This window comes from Ambystoma mexicanum, chromosome 9, assembly GCF_040938575.1.
Source record: "Ambystoma mexicanum isolate Mex_15411 chromosome 9, UKY_AmexF1_1, whole genome shotgun sequence".
Classification (NCBI taxonomy): domain Eukaryota; kingdom Metazoa; phylum Chordata; class Amphibia; order Caudata; family Ambystomatidae; genus Ambystoma; species Ambystoma mexicanum.
In genome coordinates, this window is record NC_090931.1 from 432,517,030 (window position 1) to 432,538,814 (window position 21,785).

The 21,785-nt window shown below is 43.5% G+C and overlaps 1 protein-coding gene across 1 annotated transcript in view; it reads right to left on the reverse strand.

Moving 5' to 3' along the window:
- LOC138488135 (schlafen family member 13-like) overlaps positions 1–21,785 on the reverse strand; it is a 434,878-nt gene that overhangs the window by 165,962 nt on the left and 247,131 nt on the right. Inside the window, exon 4 of the mRNA XM_069614898.1 lies at positions 11,501–12,251. Within this exon, the coding sequence (XP_069470999.1) occupies positions 11,501–12,251 (751 nt within the window). The remainder of the gene's footprint in view (positions 1–11,500; positions 12,252–21,785) is intronic.

The following is a 21,785-nucleotide window of genomic DNA, read 5'->3' on the forward strand; positions in this document are numbered from 1 at the left end:
GGTAAAAATGGTGGAGGAGGTCATTTTGTCGAGCAGTTCGGATATCAAAGGCAGTGGATACTGATTTTTTACAGTGATTTTGTTTAGAGCTCTATAGTCCACACAAGGACGTAAATCCCCCTCTTATTTGGGCACAAAAAAGATGGGGGACACTGCATGAGAGCGAGATGACCAGATATGCCCCAGCCGTAGGGCATTGTCTACGAATTCTCGTAGATGGTCCTCCTCCTTTTGTGTCAGGGAGTAAACCCTGCCATGTGGAATCACTGCCTCAGGGACCAAATCAATTGGGCAGTCATAACTTCGGTGCGGAGGAAGTTTTTCAGATAACTTCTTGTCAAAGACATCGATATACTGCTTGTATATCGCAGGTAACTCCGCGGTAGGTGTTTGCGACGTGGCATTAACCGAGGACACATTAGCGACCATAGCCAAGCAAGGCGAGAGCTCTAGAATAACCGGAGAGTCCAGAAATCGCTTGTGGCAATGTTCGGAAGAAAATTGCACTGTTTGCCCAGACCAATCAATAACAGGATTATGTGTTTGCAACCAAGAAAGGCCGATAATAATCCCGAATTGTGGAGCTGAAATAAGGTCAAACGTGATGTACTCCAAGTGACCTTCAGCAGTTGACATCCGAAGAGGCCCCGTCTGTTCCGTTATCTGACCTGATACCAGACGGGAACCATCAACGGCAAGTACTTCTTCCGGGATCTCTTTGATGATAATGGATAATCCATGGCGATCAGCCAGCTGGACGTCCATGTAATTCCCACTTGCGCCGGAATCAATCATGACAGGGCTGGAAAATGCCTCCAAACCAGGAGCGGAAAAGTACATATGAAGGTATACGTGAGAGGGAGAACAACTGACCCCTGAGCCTTGTATCTGCTGACTCATCCTGCAGGCTCGAGTTAAGGACGAGCCTTGGCGTTTCCCGCCAACTTAGCTGGTCTTTTGGGACAGACACGAATGTAGTGACCTGCCTGGCCACAATAAAAACATAGGTTGTGAAGCATGCGTCTTTCCCGTTCCGTCTTGGACAAAGGCCCTCTGATAGCCCCTATTCGCATGGGCTCTGCTTCACTTGAAGCGCTGGCAGTACCCGTGTCTGGTTTGCCGGAGGTGCGGAGTTCCGGGTGTCTGTGTTCTCCCCGTCTCTGCCGCTGTCTGGCATCAACTTGTAAGACTAGGTCAACCGGTTCTGAAAAAACAGACGGTACTGCTTGTACTACTGCTAGGGCATCTTTAAGTTCGTCGGAAAGGCCCTTATAAAAGACAGCGGCTTTCTTTTGTTCTGGCCACAAGGTTTCAACCGCTAGCTGGTTAAAGCGAGCAAGATAGGTCACAAGGTCTGTTTTTCCCCGAGTGATAGCCAGAAATTCAAGATCAGAGGCTTGCGCATTGTGTCTCATGTCAAACTCTGCATCCATAGCTTGGATGAGAGTGTCAAAGTTATACAACACCGGGTCGTCCCCCTCTAAAAGAGGGTTAGCCCAGGCAGCTGCCGTCCCACCAAAATGGGACACAACAAAGGCAGCTTTCGTTGTGGCATCTGGAAACGCCAGGGTTCGGCAAAGAAAATGAAATCGGCACTGGTTTACGAAAATGCGATACGTTTTAGGGTCTCCCATAAAACGTTCTGGTGGAGCAAGAGGAAAAGGCCCCTGGGCAATACCACTGGGGTCGGATCAGGAGAGATAACTGGGGGCGTCGGGGGGCCTGCAACTGCTGCAGCCTCACCAAATTCCTCATCAGGAGGTAACGGTTGTATAAAGCTCTGTAACACGTCCATACGTTGGTTTAAAGTCGTATGGGCCGATGCCATATCTGCACTCAAGGCTGACAAGGCTTGCATGAGCGCCTGTACTGGATCTGGCCCCAGATCCATTTCACAGGATGATAATGGTGGCTCCTTAATCTATCAAAACCAGACAGTCTTTATCACAACCCCCTCTTTGCCTGAAGCCAATTTGCAGCCAGACTTTCCTCACAAGAGCACAGTCTGTAGGAGTATGAGAAAGCACCTAACAGACTAGGGGCTTGAGTGAAAAGGCAGGAGCAGCAGCAACAGAGCTAGAGGAAGCAACAATAACAGCTGTTTAATACTTTGACCAAAAGTACCAACCGTGTCCGACACCACCCCCTATTTCCCACTCTTACCTGCTCCGTAAAGAACAAGACCCGAAACCTACTTGGCCACAACGGAGGAAATGGAATGAAGAACCAGATAAGGAAGGTCCAGGAGAAGTCCCGTAATCCCAACAGAAAAGGATTGACAACAGTTTGTGTCGTACTGCAGAGCGTCCCAGTATTTAGTGAAAAGAGTGACCAAAGAAGAAAACAGGAGAGCGTCCACAGCAGTCACTCTTGTGTCCAAATGAAACAATCCTCGTAGTTCAGCACGGCGTCCCAGGGTGTAGGTAAGTGCGTCCGTGTATCGAGGTGTGGAGGAGGGGGCAAAATATACAAGGATAGGAGGAGTAAAGGAATGGAACTGAAAGAGAGGAAAATACAGGTAAGCAGCGAGTCCAAGCGGGAACAGGAGGTACTTAACCAGGTTTCAGAAGCGATTATGCTGAGTTGCAGAGTTCCGGGGTCGCGACATAACAAAACGGTAGGCAGTGGAAATCCAAGTAACGTATGCCGTGTCAGGGATAACAGGAATCAATCAGAAGGAGCCGAATACCAGAAATCAGGGACATTTCAAAATGGGCAATCCGTAATAACAGGCCAAGGAGTCAGAACAGGTTCAAGAAACAAGATTGCAGAAAGCGGATACTACAAAACTGGCTGTAAAACTCAGTTAAGGAGCACCGTTCCGTGTGCGCAGCAAGAATAAGTAGTACTCGCATGCAGACGCGAATGACGGTCCGTGCGTATCAGGTGACCGTAGCACCTGACTCGAGTACTAACACGGAATGCTGGATGGTGCAGTCCACACAGAACCGCTGTGTTTTCGGCGTTGAGCCAAACGCCAAGGAATCTTCCAAGTGATTGGAGGGGCAATCGCAAGTCTTCGTGACTTTAAATAGGGTCGATTCACGACAGCAGGACAGGACTGATCGCCCTTCTTGAAGATGGGAACCAACGCTGACTTTTTCCAGGAAGCCGGAAAGACACCCCCACTCAGTATCCTCTGGTAGATTTTATACAAGATTTTTGACCATAAGAGTGGGTGCTACTTAAACATATCATTTGTTAGGCCATCAGGGCCAGGGGCCTATTTCATAATATAGTAATAAACAAATTCTTCTGTTATTTCTAGGCCTTCAAATCTATTAAGATCGATCTCCATATGTTTAGCAATGGGTGCCTCTTTCTGTTTTTCCGGACATTCATACATACTCGAAAAATATGAAATCCACTCACATTGGCGGACTCCATTAATATGTGCTGGTAGCTGTCTAGCATCAACAGCCACATTCAACAATGACCAAATTTCAGCAGTGTTCTTTGTGTATATAGCCTTCAACATAGACTCGCCATCCTTTTGATATAATTTTGATTTATACATGCAAAGCCAATTTTTGTATCTGCACTTTAAATTGTGAATGGTATCTGCACACTTCTGTGGAGGCAACCGTAAGGCAGTTTTTTTAGCTTTGCGAAGTATGGATTTTCGTATTTGAACTTCTTGGTCAAAAGTATGTTGCGATTTACAGTAAACATGGTTATTTCTAGATGTATAGGTTTTATATTGGAGCAGAAGGGTTGTATATTGCTCACCCACCCATGTGGAATATTCCTCATTGTTATTTAATTTATGACTCAAGGAGTACAAGGACTCCACATTCCATCGGAATCTTGTTTTCGCAACATTAACATTCAGTCTTATCTGATACTTGTCGCAAACTGCTTCTATAGCCTCTTGGTCATAGGTCAATTTCATGGTTAGCATTTCGTGGTCACTACTTTCTTGGGAAATTACTTCAAAAATGGATGTGGCACCAAAGGTATATCTATCTACGAAAATATAATCTATGATTGACTCACTCTTACCTCGTTTCCACATACTCTTGGGTGGATTATCCTGCTTAAATGCTCCATTTAGCATGCAGAATTGACGAGTATCAATAAATTCTAACCATGTTAAAATAAAAGGGTCTTTGTTTAGTTTCTTATCAGCGAAACATTTTAAATTGAAGTCTCCCACTAACATTGTATTAGTTACTTTGGTTCTAACAAAATAACATCCATTAGCTGCCTCGGATATAGCCATGGGATTCCGATATATATTAATTACGGCTATTAAGCCTCCAGAATATATAATTTTCACCATTTGAAGGTAAATATTCAGAGACGCCCACGGCTGAATATGAAACCCTTTTGTGCTGTCAACTGCCACAAGCAAGCCAGAAGAAGTGCGGCCAAGTCTATTGGTTTTAGCCAGTAACAACAAAATTTCATGCTCATCCCACACAGGTTCTTCCACAAGCCACGTTTCTTGGAGGGCCACGATATTATACTCTGCAAGAATAGAACAACTAGTATTAAATAGATGGCCAGAGCCACATGTATTCCAGCTTGCACAGGTAACACAATTTTCAATCGCAGGGTGATCTAGTTATTATCTACCATTGTTTGCCCACCTTACTTGTTGGTTAGTCACCTCAGTTCTCAATGGCTTATAGATGTTCAATGATCGCACAGGAGTTACAGTTACAGCCTGGCCTTGGAAGGTTTCATTTTGGACAACCGATGGATCTTGAGCCAAAACAAAGCCCAAGGCAAATAATTCCATCTTGGATTGCCACAACACATTCCTTACTACGTTTGATGGAATCCATACTCTTACAGTGGACAAAATTTCTTAATTCAGGAATTCAATTTGTTTTATATTACCGGAATTAATGTCCTGCAGACCTGAAATAATTTTGAATATGGCCAAGACCGAGGCTCGATTAAGATTAAAGGAGGGAAATGGCAAGGGTCTGCATTTAATTATGACACAATGATTAAAATTGTGTGTGTTATTTTGAGGTAACTTGTTCTTCTCTCCACTAGAACGCAAAACAAAAGGTTGTTTTTCTTTTATGATGTCATCTTTCCTATGCGCATGCTGATCTTGCACTGGAGCAGGTAGAGCCGAGAGCAACTGACTATTTTTGCTCAATTGTGTTTGTTGAACTCTTAAAAAATAATCTAGCGAAGACTGAATCATGCGTTGTATATGTGGCAACATATCTCCAATTAGCGATGGTTGAGCAGAATTTACCAGACCAGCATTGATACCGTGATGCATCTTGTCCGATGGTTCAATTTGGAGCTGGGTGATTTGTTTGTTAGGGGCTATGGATGGTAATGTGCCTGCTGCCAAAAATGCAATTAGGTCTTCTAGTGGAGGATGGTCTCTCTCTCTCTCTCTAGTATTAGTAGCCAGTAAAGTATTTCTAGATTGATGTTTGGCCACTTTTTTGCATTTGTTCAGAATTTTTTGGTAATGATCTGCTCGTGGCACAACTTTTAAAGAAACTTGCTTTAGAGATTGTTTATTATTAGTAATTCCAGTTTGCATTTTTTTTTTAGCACAGGAAGACTTCGCAATCACGGGCCCTGTGCCTTCTTTCTGTACAATAGTCTTTTTTGAGGAGAACATATTGAAGATATTTGGTGTCTCCTTTAATTTTTATACCGTCGTCTCCAGATTGTGCAGTTAAATCTACAATCTGACCCGATGACTCCGGCACTAGGAGTTTTCTCTCTTCAGTTTGAGATTTCGTTTTACACTTAGGAGCTTGTAGAGAAAAAGCAGCTTTTAAATCATTTTCATTCACGTATGACGCCCTGTCTCTGGTCTCAGTTCGCGAACAAACAGCCTTAACTGATGCCTTTTTAATTAAGGCATGTTCTCTTGCTTCAAGTGTTTTATCAATTTTAGCCATCCAGATGACAATTTTATCAATTTGTTGTGTTTGTATGGTGAGTTTATTTTCTAACGATTCAGTTTTATTAACGACATCATGGCAACATTTACTGTGTTCAAAGTTACTTCAACCAGGGACAGGTGGTCTGCGTGATTTGATTTAGAGGTGGACTCCTTTTGAGGTTAACGTGGGGTGGGCTGTATGTATGAAGCAGAAAGGTCTGATATAGTATGAACAGCAGGATCGAACATGCTGTGTTACATATTCGCAGCATTGCGTGGATAAGCCGGTTCATTTATAATAGGTGAAAAACACGCTGGCACGCCTATTGATTCATTGGGGTGTAGCACCTAGACCGCTCATAGCTTGGGAGGCATGACCGGTGTTCAAAGACTCTGAGTTCTGATTTTTCATACTCTCTTCAATGTTGTTATGAGGAATTTCAATAATTATATCCTCAAAGAGCGGCAGCACTGGGGGTAAATATACAGGGGTCTCAGCTATGCTTGCCTCCCTCTCCGGCAACTTGGGCGCTTCTACACCCTCTACAATTGGCATAGCGCCAGACACCAATTGGGTATCAGTAAGTGAGGCATTTACTGATGACCTCACCTGGGCAGCACAAACTGGCAACATTATGGTAGATGGATTACTTTCGAAAAGGGGTGGACAGTCACTAGTTATATCTTTCAAAAGCGGCTTGTGCAGATCACGTATATCTGCTGAATTAAGTCTTTTTTCCACAACAAAAAATGACACTCCTGTTAATTTCTTTCTGCTGGCTATAATGGGGGAAGCTTTGGCAGGTTTTGATTTTAGAGTCATAGAGGCTCAGGATACCAATATATTGACAGGCATATCTGTAGTCAGGGTATACAGTCCTCGGACCATATTATATAAACGTGCTAGCTAAGCACAACAGAGAAATACGTACAATTTATATAACACAGATAAATAAATTAGGACACACCAAATCGCCCTACTCAGCCCAAACAGCCACAACAGCTCATCGGACAGCTCTTTGCCCGGAATGCGCGCGCGCGGATGCATGTACACGCTGCTGTTATAGGGATTGTGGGTAAGGGGAGTGTCCAACTCAACAAAAAAACACGTTTCTTTTTTTTTTCCTTTTTCTTCCTCCTAAACAGGAAAAGGCAAATCAAGTGATTAGTGGAATAGTCCGTTGCTAGGTGATTACTTGAGTAGGTCCTGATTAGAACACTTAAGAAGTCTTTGTTCTCTCACCAAACGGCAATCAGTTCAAACACACCCAAATCACGGCAAAAACAGCACAGTCACAAGGAACAAGGAAGTCCAAGAGCACTCCAAGCCACAACAGCTCTTGTCGGACAGCTCTTTGCCCGGAAAGCACGCGCACGGATACGCATACACGCTGCTGTTATAGGGATTGTGGGTAAGGGAAGTGTCTTTCCAACTCAAAAAAAAAACACGTTTCTTTTTTTTTCCTTTTTCTTCCTCCAAACGGCAATCAGTTCAAACACGTCCAAATCACGGCAAAAGCAGCACAGTCACAAGGAACAAGGAAGTCCAAGAGCACTCCAGCAACAACAGCTCTTGTCGGACAGCTCTTTGCCCGGAATGCGCGTTTTAAACACTCACCGAGTCACGGAGAGCATGACAAATTGAAGTGCTAACTAAACAAGGAAATTGTAACCAAATCCGACTGCCAACTCTGAGGTCTCTGAATGCACATAGCATCCAGTCACCAGACTCAGCTCTGTTCCTAAGTAGCACCGTTCAGCATGCACACGGCCTATCAGTGTTCTCATCCCACCACACCCGCACTGAATGACACAGATCTAATTGACTAGAGCTGGCCAAACTACCAAATCTAACCCCATGACTTCCCCCCCCCCTACCGTGCTACTCAGCAGAACAACAACCTGAAGCTCTTAACAGGGCACTCATCATACTTACCAGCAAGATCATACAAATTGGTAAGCCAACTTGAGACCAAGCTACTTTGGTGCTTCTATACCATTCCTGAATCATTCAGATTGAATTGATCAACTAATCAAATTTCTATCTTTTTTCATTAAAGATGCCTCCTTTTTGTCCCGCCCCTTGGTGCAATGCCGCTCAATGTTTTCTTTCATATACTATCTACACCAGGCAATATGCAAATGATGCTTTTTCAATAAATACCATATGTGAAATGTATAAAATGTAATTCGCAATGTACATATATAATGCAAAACACACCATACTTTGCATGGTATTCACCCTGTTGTCTAAGCATTGGCTCACTCACCTCGCTCACCATGAACACTGATCACCTTGGTTGACACTTTTTAACCATTCTAATGCACACACATTTTGACATATATGTTCAATATTGTCAATTACGGTATGGTTGACCACTACCACAGCCTTGATAAAGACCCTTGTGGGGTCGAAACACATGTTGGCACCTTGAACACTAATTAAAACAACAATGCAAACCAACCCTAAACATGACTCATCCTTCTTTCATGGGTTTTAACTAAGAACCACTGAGGTTCACTTACAATCTCAAATACGGAGCACCGGTTTCCCTTGATTCCCACCACATTCTCAGTCAAGCTTGAGATTACGACTGGCTGGGAGGAAAAACAAGTCAACCCCAAAAAAAGCCAGTAAAATGTTCAGAAGGCTACCACATGAGGTAAAAATTGGGCTTTCTGCCTAACAAAGAACCATCACAAAACAAATAACTTGAGTGGAAAATACACAACTTAACTCACAACCACATTACAAATTATACCAGCCAAACCTAATAGAAGAAAAGAAAGGAAAGATGGCGTAAAATAATGAACCTACAATAAATACAAAGAGGTGATGTCATGCAGCAGGGGATTTAAATAGACAAAATAGCTATACCCTGCTGAACTATTCTTCTGCGCTTTATTTCTCTGTTGTCGGTCAGTGTCAGTCTCTGCCAGTCTCCCTCAGTGTTCTTACCTCTGTATCAGTATCTCTTAGGGTCCATCTCTGTCAGTGTCAATCTTTCTCACTGCCCATCTCCTTCAGTCACTCTGTGACTGTATTTCAGTGGCAGAATCTCCTTGTCAGTGTCAGTCTCTGCCAATCTCTCTCAGTGTCTGTGTGTCTATCTCATAAACTCACTGTCAGTGTAAGTTTATCGAAGTGGCAGTCTCTGCCAAAGTCCGGCTATCTAGGTGTTAGCATCTTTTGTTAGTGTCAAAGTTACAGTAAAATCTCTCACAGTGTCAGTCAGTGTCAGCAGTGCTGTCATTCACTCTATGTCAATCTCAGTGTCAATCTCTCCCTCAGTGTCAGCGTGTCTCAGTGGGAGTGTCCGTTTCAAATTTGGGAACCCACTGGAGTCTCTGGGAGTCATGCTGCTTGTCCCCACTCAGTGTGCGTGAGGGGCATCTGAGGGAGCAAATTGTTTGTGATTTTGTTCCCGGTGTCGTTTTTGGGGCTAGAGCCATGCAAGAGTTACACGCTGTTGTGCGAGCAGGACTGTCAACTTCATAGGAGCTCATTTTGCTCCAGGGTGGCATTTGGTGGCGGGGAGCCGTTATATGTAAACATACACATAGGCTGCTCCCTGCCACCAAATTTTGGCCATTTGCACGGCAGAGTGAAACGTTTAATTGTAAATACTGCCTGCCATGTGAGGGTGGTATGCAGCGTTTAATTGTAAATGCTGCCTGCCATGCGCTCAATTGCAAAAATAAACTCTGCCTGTCATGCTTGCATAGTAGGCAGCGTTTACAATGGATCCCTATGGAGTCCATCTACTTAATGCTGGTGAAAAAAGCAGACGGGCTCCATAGGGATGGCCAGCATGAACATGCATGCCAGCGCAAATGCTGCAGAATTGGTGGCGGAAAACTCAAGTTGCATTCCGCCCCTCCTCTACACCATAAAAATGAATGAAAATGGGGCGAGATATTAATGGAAGGCATACAAGACTTATGAAGTGCTTTTACACCTTCCATTAATGATACACCCCAATGAAAATGAGTTCAGTTGTGTCAAGGGCTTCAGCTATGTGTCATGGGGCCAAATCCACGTATGTGAGCGTGCATTTCCACTACCCATTGTGACATACAAATATTTTGCCCACTCAAAATATCGAAATATATTGTAAAATTAATCTGCTAGAGGTAGACTTTTTCAGGTATCATCTGAGGTCGTCAGAAAAAACATCTTAGATGAGGCAAGATAGTGGAAATTGAATAACCCTTTGATAATGTGTCACCAAAACAGTTGGAGGTTTGGTCTTGAGAAGAAGAAGCTTTAAAACATTCTATTTTAATGTATGCAAAGACTAAAGGTAAGGTAGAAAGGTATCCCCATGATTTTGACTAAATCATTTTCAGAGAGGGATGTTTTAATGAAAAAATAATAACAAAAAAACACCAAATGTTTTAGTTTTTTATATATGGGGGTTGGGGTAAGGGGTTTAAAAGGGTGGGGAGGGCCTGGCGTGGTCTTAAAATCATAGGGGCATGGGGGCTTGAGGGGAGGGCCCAAATAGAAAAATAAAGTGATTTTTTTCTGTGTTTTTGTTTTCACTGAAATATCCCTTTCTGAATTTGTTTAGTTAAAAGCAAATACAACCGATAGAAAAGGGGTCAATACTGCAAACAGATTTGCAGAAAACTCAACACAGCTGTGACATGCTACTTAAAACTCGATTCCAGACTCGATTCCAGATACCAGTCTTTCCCCATTTCACGACTATTGTATTTAAGTTTCTAAGAGGATCAAAACCCTTGGCTTCCATTTAGATTCCTCGCTCAGCTCTGAAACACATGTTAATCAGATCATGAAAAACTGTTCATACTACCTCAGATTATTGAGGAATCTTCGATCTTTCCTATCCGAGGCTAATTGTTCATCTATTGCTCAGGCAATTATTTTAGCAAGACTTGACTACAGAAATGCCCTATTGATTGGTGCCCACAAAAAAAAAACATACAAGATCTACAGGTGGTACAAAATTATGCTGTATGCATCAATAGAGGCAAATCTAGGAGGGAGCATATTACTCGCAGTCGGCAGGACCTACACTGGCTTCCTATTACTGCACGTTTACAATTCAAGGCAATACCTGTACAAAAATGTCTACATGGTGCGCTTCCAACTTACATAAAAAATGTGGTGTCTTCTTATGAGCCTCCAAGGAAGCTCCGGACACCTACACTAGTAATGGTTAAAAACCCAAAATACAAGCTTGTCAACAGTTTAGGAAGGTTGTTCCCTGTTCTTGCTACCAAAACATGGAACTTCCTCCCACTTGTTCTCAGATTGTTGAAGGAACACAAAATGTTCCGTCGACAACTGAAAACTCTACTCTTCCATTGAGGCTTTCCCCTTGGCTATTGATTGTTCCTGATTGTCCTGCCTCTTGATGGGTACTCTTGTGTTTTTGTTTGGTGCCCTGATGCCTGCAGGTTTTCTGTGCCCTATAAAAAATAAACCATAAGTCCGTGTTGGTCTCTCATGAGAGGTGAGGGAAAAGCTTGGTTAGGGCACATACTTTTCACATGATGTATGTTGTACATGGAAAATTCAATAAAAAATGCTTCACTAGCACAATCATTTTATTTTAATGCTTCTAAACTCTGCTCCTGTGTAATTTAAGATAAATGTCTTACTGTATGTAGTTGCGAAGAGGCTTGTTTTCACATATGTAAAGAATCGCTGCTGCACCACAGTTATAAACATTCTTTATTTTCTCAATTATCTTCATGGCCACCACAGTTTTCCCAGTTCCAGGCAATCCGTGTATAAACAGCTTAGGTGACGTCTGCAAGTTTGTGGAAAGGATTTCATACTGCTTGATAGTGAGTAGATTGAAAAACTCACAGCCAAGTTGGTCACTTGAAAATGATCTAAAATTAAGCAAGACTATCACAAGAGCCTTCTGCAAGTCTGTCAATGTTTGGTTGTTGGTTATCTTATAACAGTAAGGATATTCCAATTTCAAACACGCGTTCCCAACAATATCTTCAGCATTTAAGTAGCTCCTTTCTTGGCAGAGGTTACAAAGTTTTGGAATTACACAGATTCGTCCAGTGTAACCACCAATATTAACCAGCTTTTGTTTAAGGGTGTAAGCAACACATCTTGAATATTCCTTCACATTTTCAAATGTAGCTTTCTGATCATCAAAGAATGTGTAGAGTATTGGATAAGAACCAAGAACTATCAGTAGAGCGTCACACACGACATGCTCATTTTGAGGCCTTCCAACATCAACAGCCCAACTTTTGGAGAACATTAGAAGTCCCTGCGATGCAGGAACATCCTCCATTTGTTTCTTTAATACTGTTCTTAGTTCGGGATACTCTTTGGAAAGTTCCTTGTAGAGTTTTTTTGGCTCTACTATTAATCCACCAGTGTTACCTGCAAACGAAAAGAATATCTATTGTAACTTGTTGAGATTAATAGTATGCATACCAAATGTATGTAATCCAAAGAATGTGCAATCTATATCTCAAGGGTAAATTACATTCCACGATTAATGACAGAGGAAGCACAATAAACACCACTATGTATCATGAAGTACAAGTTCCTCACCATAACACCTGTTGCATCCCAATATTTCTAATCCCTCTTCTGGCATACTATTAGGATATTCCTCACAGTACAGGAGGGTACCATGGGTGTGTTTGAACTGTATTTGCCTGGCCTCATCCCTCCACAGCACAAAGTGATCATTAATTGTTGTTCATTGTGACTTACACAAACAACCAAACTTTAACACTGTTAAAACAAGTCTTGTCTGCCTATGCCCCAAGATTATGGGCCTCATTACAACTCACCCGGTATGGAAACAACGTTGGGGGTAAACCCGACGCCACCGTTGTTTCCATACCGGGTGATCACGACTCCTGCAGGCGGAGGCGTCAATCCCGCCAGGTCTGACCTGGCGGGTTTAACACCGCCTGCCTGCAGGCGGACGAGGAAACACCGGCACCATCACGAGATGGTGCCGGAGTTTCCATGATCCCCATTCCCATTGAGTCCTATGGGATTCAATGGGGATTTACACCATTCCGCCTCTGGAATTCCCAGGGCTGTAATGTCCCGGTAATTCTGGGAATCGTGGAGGCGGAATGGTAATACGAGTCCGGCGGTAACCAGGCGGTTTTACCGCCTCGATTACCGCCGGACTCGTAATGAGGCCCTATGTATCCTCGTCCCTGTCAGTTCAGAAAAGAATTCAAGACCCACCTCTTCAAGGAGTCTCTCCTCCTCAACACCTAGGTCCTCATGTCACCCGCGCACCACCTAACTCACTAGACACCGTCCGCCCCTTTCCTCTTTGCCACCCTGGGCAGCTGTACCCATCCTATGTGTCCCTCTGTATCCTACCCCGCTGTTTATCTGTTCTATTGTTACCTCTGAAAAGCGTTCTGTTATGCATCTGTACTGTTATATACCTCTGTAAAGGGCTCCATTGCTTCTTGAAGCTAGCTCGCGCTCAAGAAATACAATCATAATAATAATAATAATAATAATAATAATAATAATAATAGCTGCATTTAATCAGATGCAAAAAGTGGCATTGTTCAGCTGGAAAACAGAACAAAATGTTGGTGCAATGATACACTCCCGAAGCCATGTTACTATGTACAAGTATGGCAACATCCCAAAGCCATGTTACTATGTACAAGTATGTCAACAATATAGAAAGGGTAATAAGAACATGGTATACGCGTAACAACATTAATCATGCTATATCCAGTTAGCATTTGCACTGTTCAGGTTTATTACGGTAAAGGAAAAAAAGGGGGGGCTAGGTGCACGTAGATAAAAGGTAGGAATGGGTTAGATCCCAGCCAAGCTGGTTTTTAAGGTTAAAAAGGTGCACGGGAGGAAATAAGGCCTTGGCACAGAGGCCTAATATGCACACTATATAGGGGCCACCAGAAAGGTGGTAAAGACTCATAATTAGATAATTATAAGAAGTAAGAAGCAGTGTAAACAATCCAGGTTTTCATTTGCTATTGAAAATATTACTTATAGACAAGATTTGTAAAAACGCAGAGTCAGATTTTAATTGTGTATAACATTCAATGTCGAGATGAAAAAAAACACATTTGTTATGAACAATGTTGGTGGCTTTACGCATTTCGAAGAGAAACCCTCTTCAACATAAGCCTAAGAGTCGCTCAGGCTGATGCGTTTCTTACTATTCTTTCGCTAACCGCCCATCACCCGCCACAAGATCTTCCGCAGAGGAGTTCGATGGATAGAGCCATCGTCGACGACGATCGGACAATCGTCTTGACGGACACTGACCGTGGGCTGCACGGCCTCACCGTGCCTTAGCCCATCACATTAGGGAGAGTGGGGGAAGGCCATCATTTCTTCTCCTTTTAGAGAAGGCCTAATCTCTTCTCCCCATGTCCTTCTCTTCGCAATGCTGCCATTTCTACTAATCATGAAATATACACCTTTTATGTTTTGCCCATCCTGCAATAGGTAGTACCTCTGGGTAGACACACACAGGGTGTGTAACCACTGTCTCCCACGGGATCACCCCGAAAAGAACTGCAAATCTTGCAAGCTCTTTCAACCTAAAACATTAAATGACCTCAGAACAAAACATTGGGCTACCCACGCCATGCAGGCCGAGGCCTCCGTTGACGTGGCGGGACCTTCCAGTGATGGCAGCGTCAGTGTCCTAAGGGACGCCAAGGGCGAACAGGATTCGACAGACTCCCACGTGTGAGCCCTTGACTCCATTAAGAAGGCTGACGGTCCTGTTACAGAGACTACACCCAGTGACTCAAGCACGCACACTTCACGCCACACCAAGCACACATCCCACCGCCGACTGTGTTGTCGACCTTTGAAAGCCACGCAGTATCAAAGGAAAGATCCTCGAAAACATCCCTGTCCTCTGGTCCATCATACTCGTGTTCACCGCATGTCAGGCTTCCGAAACAGACCCACAAGTCTGTTTTTGACACTGCACATAAAACAGATAGACTTTCGCGCGCCGAAAGGCACGCGTTGAAAGGCGCTACGACGGCCCCTTCCACTACCTCGAAAAATGTGAAAAGTCATTAAACACATCCAGGGCCCTCTTTTAAAATCCAAGACGTCGAAAATCACACATAATTTGATGCCTCTACCGTCTAAGCCCTGTACTTACCAAGATAGTGGCCCCTCTAAATCTAAGGACACCACTACACCCTCAGACACACTTTCAGGGACCACACACCACAAGGAGCCTACTCCCTTACAGGACACTCCTTCAGTATTTCTAAGGTCATCTGAGTGGACCACAGAGAGTTTCGATAGGGTCCTCTTTTGTAGACTTTATGGACCGCCACCCTGCAGAGCTGTTTAACCTTCAGGGACGATCTCACAAGGTGGTAGCTAGAGATGAACCAGCAGCCAAGAAGGCATGCCTGGACACTTTTCAACCCAGCACCTCCACCCAGAGCCAACTACCCCTTGGTCTCCCCCTCCTAGGACTTATATTTTGTAGACACCTCCGGTTCACTTGACCCTGGCTCTCCAGGAGATCAAGGAGGCCATTATGATCAGGTTCAGGGTGACCAAGACCAATATTATGACGATGATGACGACGTCTACATCATCCAGTCACCAGACCATCAAGTGGCTGAATCCCCAGTCGACAACCAGCTCAAATACAATGAGCTGCTCTTAAAGGCCGCAGAACATTTCTACATAGACACCCAGGAGGCCCAAGTCGATAAGGACTTTGTGGGGGACATTCTTGGAGACAAGAAGTCCGCAACACAATTCATTCCGAACTTGCAATCTATTCAGAGATGCATTTAACCCTGTCTCCTTACTGCAAACCTTACTTGAGCAGTCAATCCCCGCATCGAGAAGGTGTTCAGACCGGCCCGTATCGACCCTCTATACATCAGGGGTCCGCTGAAACCCGACTGCCTGGTGGTTACCACAACTATGAAAAGGGCATTGTGAGAATCCAGAAGGTATCTCACCCACTAGTCCCGGTGATCTGTCATCCAGGTGGCCAGGACACGGCTATCGCTTTTGGATCCAGTTCCTGGGGGTGGACCAGTGCAGGAGGAGCGCCTGCATGAGGAGTCTTCGGGGAGTGGGACACCGGATGGTGAGAACTGGTATCCCCTTCCCTGTATCACCTGTACCCCATCCTACCAAGTAGGATACTTAGGAACTCAACCCTCCCCTCCTTTCACAACACAAACACTTTCTGACGGACAGCCTGCTATGAGAGAAAATTGACTAACACTCGAGACGTATACCTGGCGTGTCCCAATACAATGGTAAGGCAGGGTCATGGAATTACTGGCCACCACGCACACCTGACTTCCATTTCACTTCCCCACATGGATAAAAGGCGAAGCACGAGAGCACACGAGGAAACAGCAGTACACACTTTCACTCAGCACTACTGCATTGACACACACTCTAAAGCAGATACTCCAGTGGGACAAGCGGTTCTAAAACATGTATTTGCTGCTGGACCTTCTCAGCACCCACCACCTTCTCCTAACACTGCTTGCTAATCTATGCATAGCATGTGTTCTAAGCAGATTCCACAAGCTTCAGAAGGGATACATTGCTCACCGTAATTGTATTTCTGATGCTTGTATCTGCTTAGATTCACATGCGCCCACCCTTCCTCGCCCCAAAAGAGTAGAAGGTCCATTGATGTTTATATGGGCTTTATCTGATACATATCTGCTTTAATACACCTGTACTCACGCTACACTTCATGCAACCTCATGTCAGAAGCAAAATAATCTGGGGGACCTCAACGCGTGAAGGACCATGGGTACAGTGGACGTCACACTAGGGATATACGATTACTGGCACGCCCTGTCGACGTCACTTTTCGAGTTTCAAAAACAACAACTGTAATACTCCATAGCTTTCACTAGATGTCGGCCTATGCATTGCATGTGAATCTAATCAGATACAAGCATCAGAAATACAATTACGGTGAGTAATGTATCCTGTACATTTCATACAAAAATGGATTACCATATATATATAGCGTTAATATGTGTATAAACCCATATTTCCAAATTATTGTGAATGTAAGCATTTGCACTTACTTTGGCTTGCCTGCAGTTACGGTCCTCTCGAGGTTCCTGACAAGGCGATACATGCTGCTTCAGCTTGGTGTTGGTGTGCTCATGCCATCCTACACCCAGTGCTGTGTCACAGGATGCAGAAACCTGGTAAATAAGAAAATGGCAACGCATGGCCAGGGTGCACAATTACACTTAAACGAATGCAGACAATATTAAGGTCAAGTTTGTAGAGGCAATATAATCACATTTTAAAACAAAAGTTCATACACAAACTGAAAGGGAATACATACATGGTTCATCATCAGGCAGACCAAGAGGCTGACACCAGACATTGTACTCCTATACACTACTGATCTTATATGTTCTTAACCCTACATGTCTGAGCTATATGGTCAGTGGCATATATGGTTAGTGGCATATATGGTTGAGTAGACCTTGCTAGGATTCAAACATTTAATGGACAGAACACATATAGACCCCCAGCAGTGAGCACTTAACCCACTGAGCTATCTTACCAGCTATCTATCCTTAAATGTGCATACCACAGCATGTGTTAATGTATTGGCTATGGGGTTTACATTTCTTATTAACATAACACTTATTACTAGTACTTAGAAGCAACAGGGATATGTTATGGCACACTAGAAAAACCTGTTCATTGTAGTGCTATATTTATTTTACAAAGGACTCGTGAGGTTGGTGGGTAGATATCCTCACAAATGTTTATTTTTTACTGCCCAATTAATTCTACAGCATATTGTGTCTCAGTTGGATAGCTCAGAGTGTTTAAATCGTATGGAATGTTTCTATTCCTGCTGCAAAATGTGCTGTAAAACGTTTTGTTTCGACCTGGGGATGGGTACAGCTCCCTTCTCTGCCCCTGTAGTAAAATTAAAAAACTGCCACTCATTAATATATGCACAGTAAGTGAACATATCTTAAAGTTAAATATACAAAGTTAGTTAAACAGACGTTTCCCTTTGGAAGAAAGTGCAAATACAAACTGTGTGCAGATGCAGTTGCCGAGGAGAGATTCTGTAATGGGGAGACTAGGAGAACTATTTGGAAGCACACGTGAAGAACATGGCTCAGTTTGGCAAGGCCCCTCTGAGCGGGCAAAGATTGGGCGTACACCCAGCTCTGAAGTGCCTGGCACCCCAGAGGGCAAATCTGCTATCCGTTTCAGATAACAGCTTTCGTAGCACCCTCAGGGGGGCAGGGGTAAGTCACAATGAGGGGGTCTGGCGCAGCAGACACTCACTCCAGTTCTTACCATGCCACATTAGCACCAGCGATGAGATGTTGGAATCAGTCTGGAGGGGGCTCACCATATGGTCCGGAATCATTTTATTATTCATTGACATACCATTCACGTCAATAGCAATGTTATCTAAAATGTACACTTGAAACCATTTTTTAAATATATTGGCTCATGAAATGATGCAATTCTTGTGCAGTAGCCAACACAAGCATTATTCTGCACAAAAAAAAAGCAGAAGCGTGTTCTGCTCGGGACAAACCAGGTTTGTTCAGGATATTCATTTGTAGAAGTAAACATATCTCCCTAGCAAATAGTTGAATATTTTTATACTAATGGGATAGTTGCTCATCTAAAAAAAATGACACCATTGCAGAACGATTGTCATATTTATAACCAATTTTCCTGGATAAACAGCATGAGTCTTGTGACATTAAAAGTTACAGTACCAGAGAAAATGCGAACCAGCAGCCACGCGCCAGGAGAATATGTCCACCAGTATTCAATTGACAAAGAAACACTTAGTATTAAATTCATGTACCCCTGGATCGGACAAAGCATATTCAATTTATACTCAAATCAAAGTTCTGTATCTCAATTGCGTCTAGTCTCATGTGAGAAACTATATTGTGCAAATGAATATCCGCACATTAATCTGCACATAGGTTACTGTGCTGCAGAATGCCCATCAACTAAGTACTGTAAAACATAACTGTACATCTATTCAGGTGCATATTTCCCATCAGTTGCTTTAAAACAGAAGTTGTGCATATAACAACAGTTACTGTGCATTGTTCTCATATTACTGTGCATAGAATGCCTTCTCACTAGTCTCTTTGCCCCACATTCTCCTTTCTCCATCCCAGTTGCCTTCTCATATTTATTTGTTGGATATTCGTAAGGTGCCTATACAACAAATGGTGTTTCAAGGTGCCACAAGACAAAAAGAGGTATGGGGTGGGGGGGGGGGTCAAGGGAGAAAGATGAGAATAACTGTCATACTAGGCCTTGTGACATTCTGATTGTCCAGTGCAGTAACTAGAAGTGCGAGGGGTGCAATTTGTGCGAAATGCAAAGTGCTAGGATAGGAAGGGGAGTGCAGGGCAAGAGAAGAGAGTGCTAGTGAAAGGGGAGTAAAGGAGGGGAGAGGGCCTCAGGCTAGGCATGTGTGAAGGAGAGGCCAGATGGGCAAATGGCAGGGATTGTATATGGTGCAGGGGATGAGGGTCCACATGCTAAGTGGGAGAAGGGGGTGGACTGGGCGGGGGTGGGGTAGAGGGGCTGGTGTCCTCTAGAACTCGGAAGGAGACCAGGCAGCCAGTCACTGTGACAGACCGGGGTGTTAGCAGGGGAGGGACAGAGGGAAGGAAGAAGAGAAAAAGGAGGATCTTGAGGAGCTTTAGAAACTTAAGGCAATTCCTTGCTACTCTCCATCCTGCCGTCTGCCTTTCTTTCTTCCTTTCGGTGTGATCTGGTCATCTTTTTCCTGCAGTCACCCAGCTTTCTCTGGGTGGAATTGCGAAACCACAAAATCCATGCCTCATATATCATGTTAAAAAAGACTTCCAATTAATATGCCTCAAAAAGAAAAGAAAAATGATTCCTTACCTTATTCTACAACCCCCTTCAACCTCTGTCTCAATCCACATATACCCTGATCACCACGTTAAACTAGGCCCTACATGGTTCGATCCCGTTGGAACACTTTTAAGCACCTTCTTCAGGGGATCGATGGGATTGCTTATTGCCTTCATGTTGACCACACATCGCATGCAAAAAGGTTGTATACTACTATTAACAAAGAGCACTAAGCACAATTTCATAATTTGTCACTTTTGCCATTAATATGCATTCATGAAAACATCTTAATGTTATAAACACTAATTATTTGGGGTATTTTATATGGTTTTGTCATTTGATCTTGAAATATCTGATAACTGTGGGGTCTACACTTTTATAATGTATCCTCCTTTGTCTTTATCTGGCTGGTCGTAGTATTTGTGAGGTACCTTAATAAACCTGCGAAAAGAAAGAAAAGGAACCTGTTATGGATCCATCCCGTCCCGTGCACACTATCTAGGGGCCACCAGAAAGGTGGTAAAGACTTGTAATTAGATAATTATTAGAAGTTCGAAGCAGTTTAAACAATCCAGTTTTTCAATTGCTATTGAAAATATTACTTATGCACAAGATTTGTAAAAATGCACAGTTAGATTTTAATTGTGTATAACATTCAATGTCGAGATGAACAAAACACACATTTGTTATGAACAATGTTGGCGGCTTTACGCATTTCGAGGAGAAACCCTATTCATCAGAAACCTGAGGTGAATTTGCTGGTTGTTGAAAGTCATTACAAGCAGAGTTGAAACTGAAACTGAAATTCGGAAAATACGTATCCTATAAAAATGTTCGCATTTATATGCAGATGGCACACAATAGGGGGTTTGCATACGTTTCACCCATTATTTGGATTTCCTTTCCCAGGCTCTCCTATAGGGGGTTTAGGCATTCCCTACGATATTTGTACAATATAAATCAATTTCCATAATACGAAACTCTATACACTAAATACTTTCAAGATGTCAGTCGCCATCTTGCGACTGTTTCTGTTCAGTCCATTGTTGATGTTGGCACGTCCACATCCACACAGTAAGATGGATGCGGCCGAACAGCTTCCATGGTTACTGTGGCCACGGACGCTTGAGCTGCTCCCTCCTTGTCTTGCCTCGGAGTCTGGACCGCTTCTATGAGGTATGGCAATTGGAGTTATTCTGTCTAGACCTGTGGTCGACCTGTGGTCGCTCACTTTGGGCATACATTTTCAAACAGTGAGCCTTGAACATTTGCATATGTTCGCTTTTAGGTTGACTTATCACGCAGCGCATGGGTTCACCGCCATGCGCCGACTGCTCAGCTTGCAGTACAGCGCGTCCCTGGCAACAGAGCATTTTTCCGCAAGAGCCCCGCAGTTGAGAGAGCTCCTGCTACTTGTCCTTTCCCCCGCAGTGTGGCCCTACATGAAAGAACGCAAGGTATGATGGCCAGCAACTTGTTCTCACATTTTATTGGTTTGTTGTTCCCCAATATTTATATAGCTTACCCTGAATACCATATATGTGTATTTTTTAATTAGGTGCCTCAAACGATTAAGAACACGGGTACTGCTGTTCATATCCCGGATTCAGTTTACAGCATATACGGGGCATTAGAAGGCTCACCATGTGGTTCATACATCACATGTAGGGTGTGTATCATCACAAATTGTAATTTTCTATGTATGCCTCGAGACCCCTGAATGAATGGTCCCTTCCAATAATAGCTTGTTCATCTTATATCATTTGTGTATAATGCAGGTCCTGATACCACATGAAGCTTTGGACTCTTTAGTCCCTCCTTGGAATACCGGCATCTTTTACTGGGTCTTCCCCGATAGCTACGCACATTTCACAGGAACACAGGGGTGAGTGTGTGTCCACGATTTGGGTCAGCCTTTTAGTACCATGTCCCGGGACCTGGGCGGCTATTACAGCTATATAGATACATATAGAGTTGCCATTTGCATAAAGACATGTTCGAATTTGCATTGACGGGCTATCAACTCTGCAT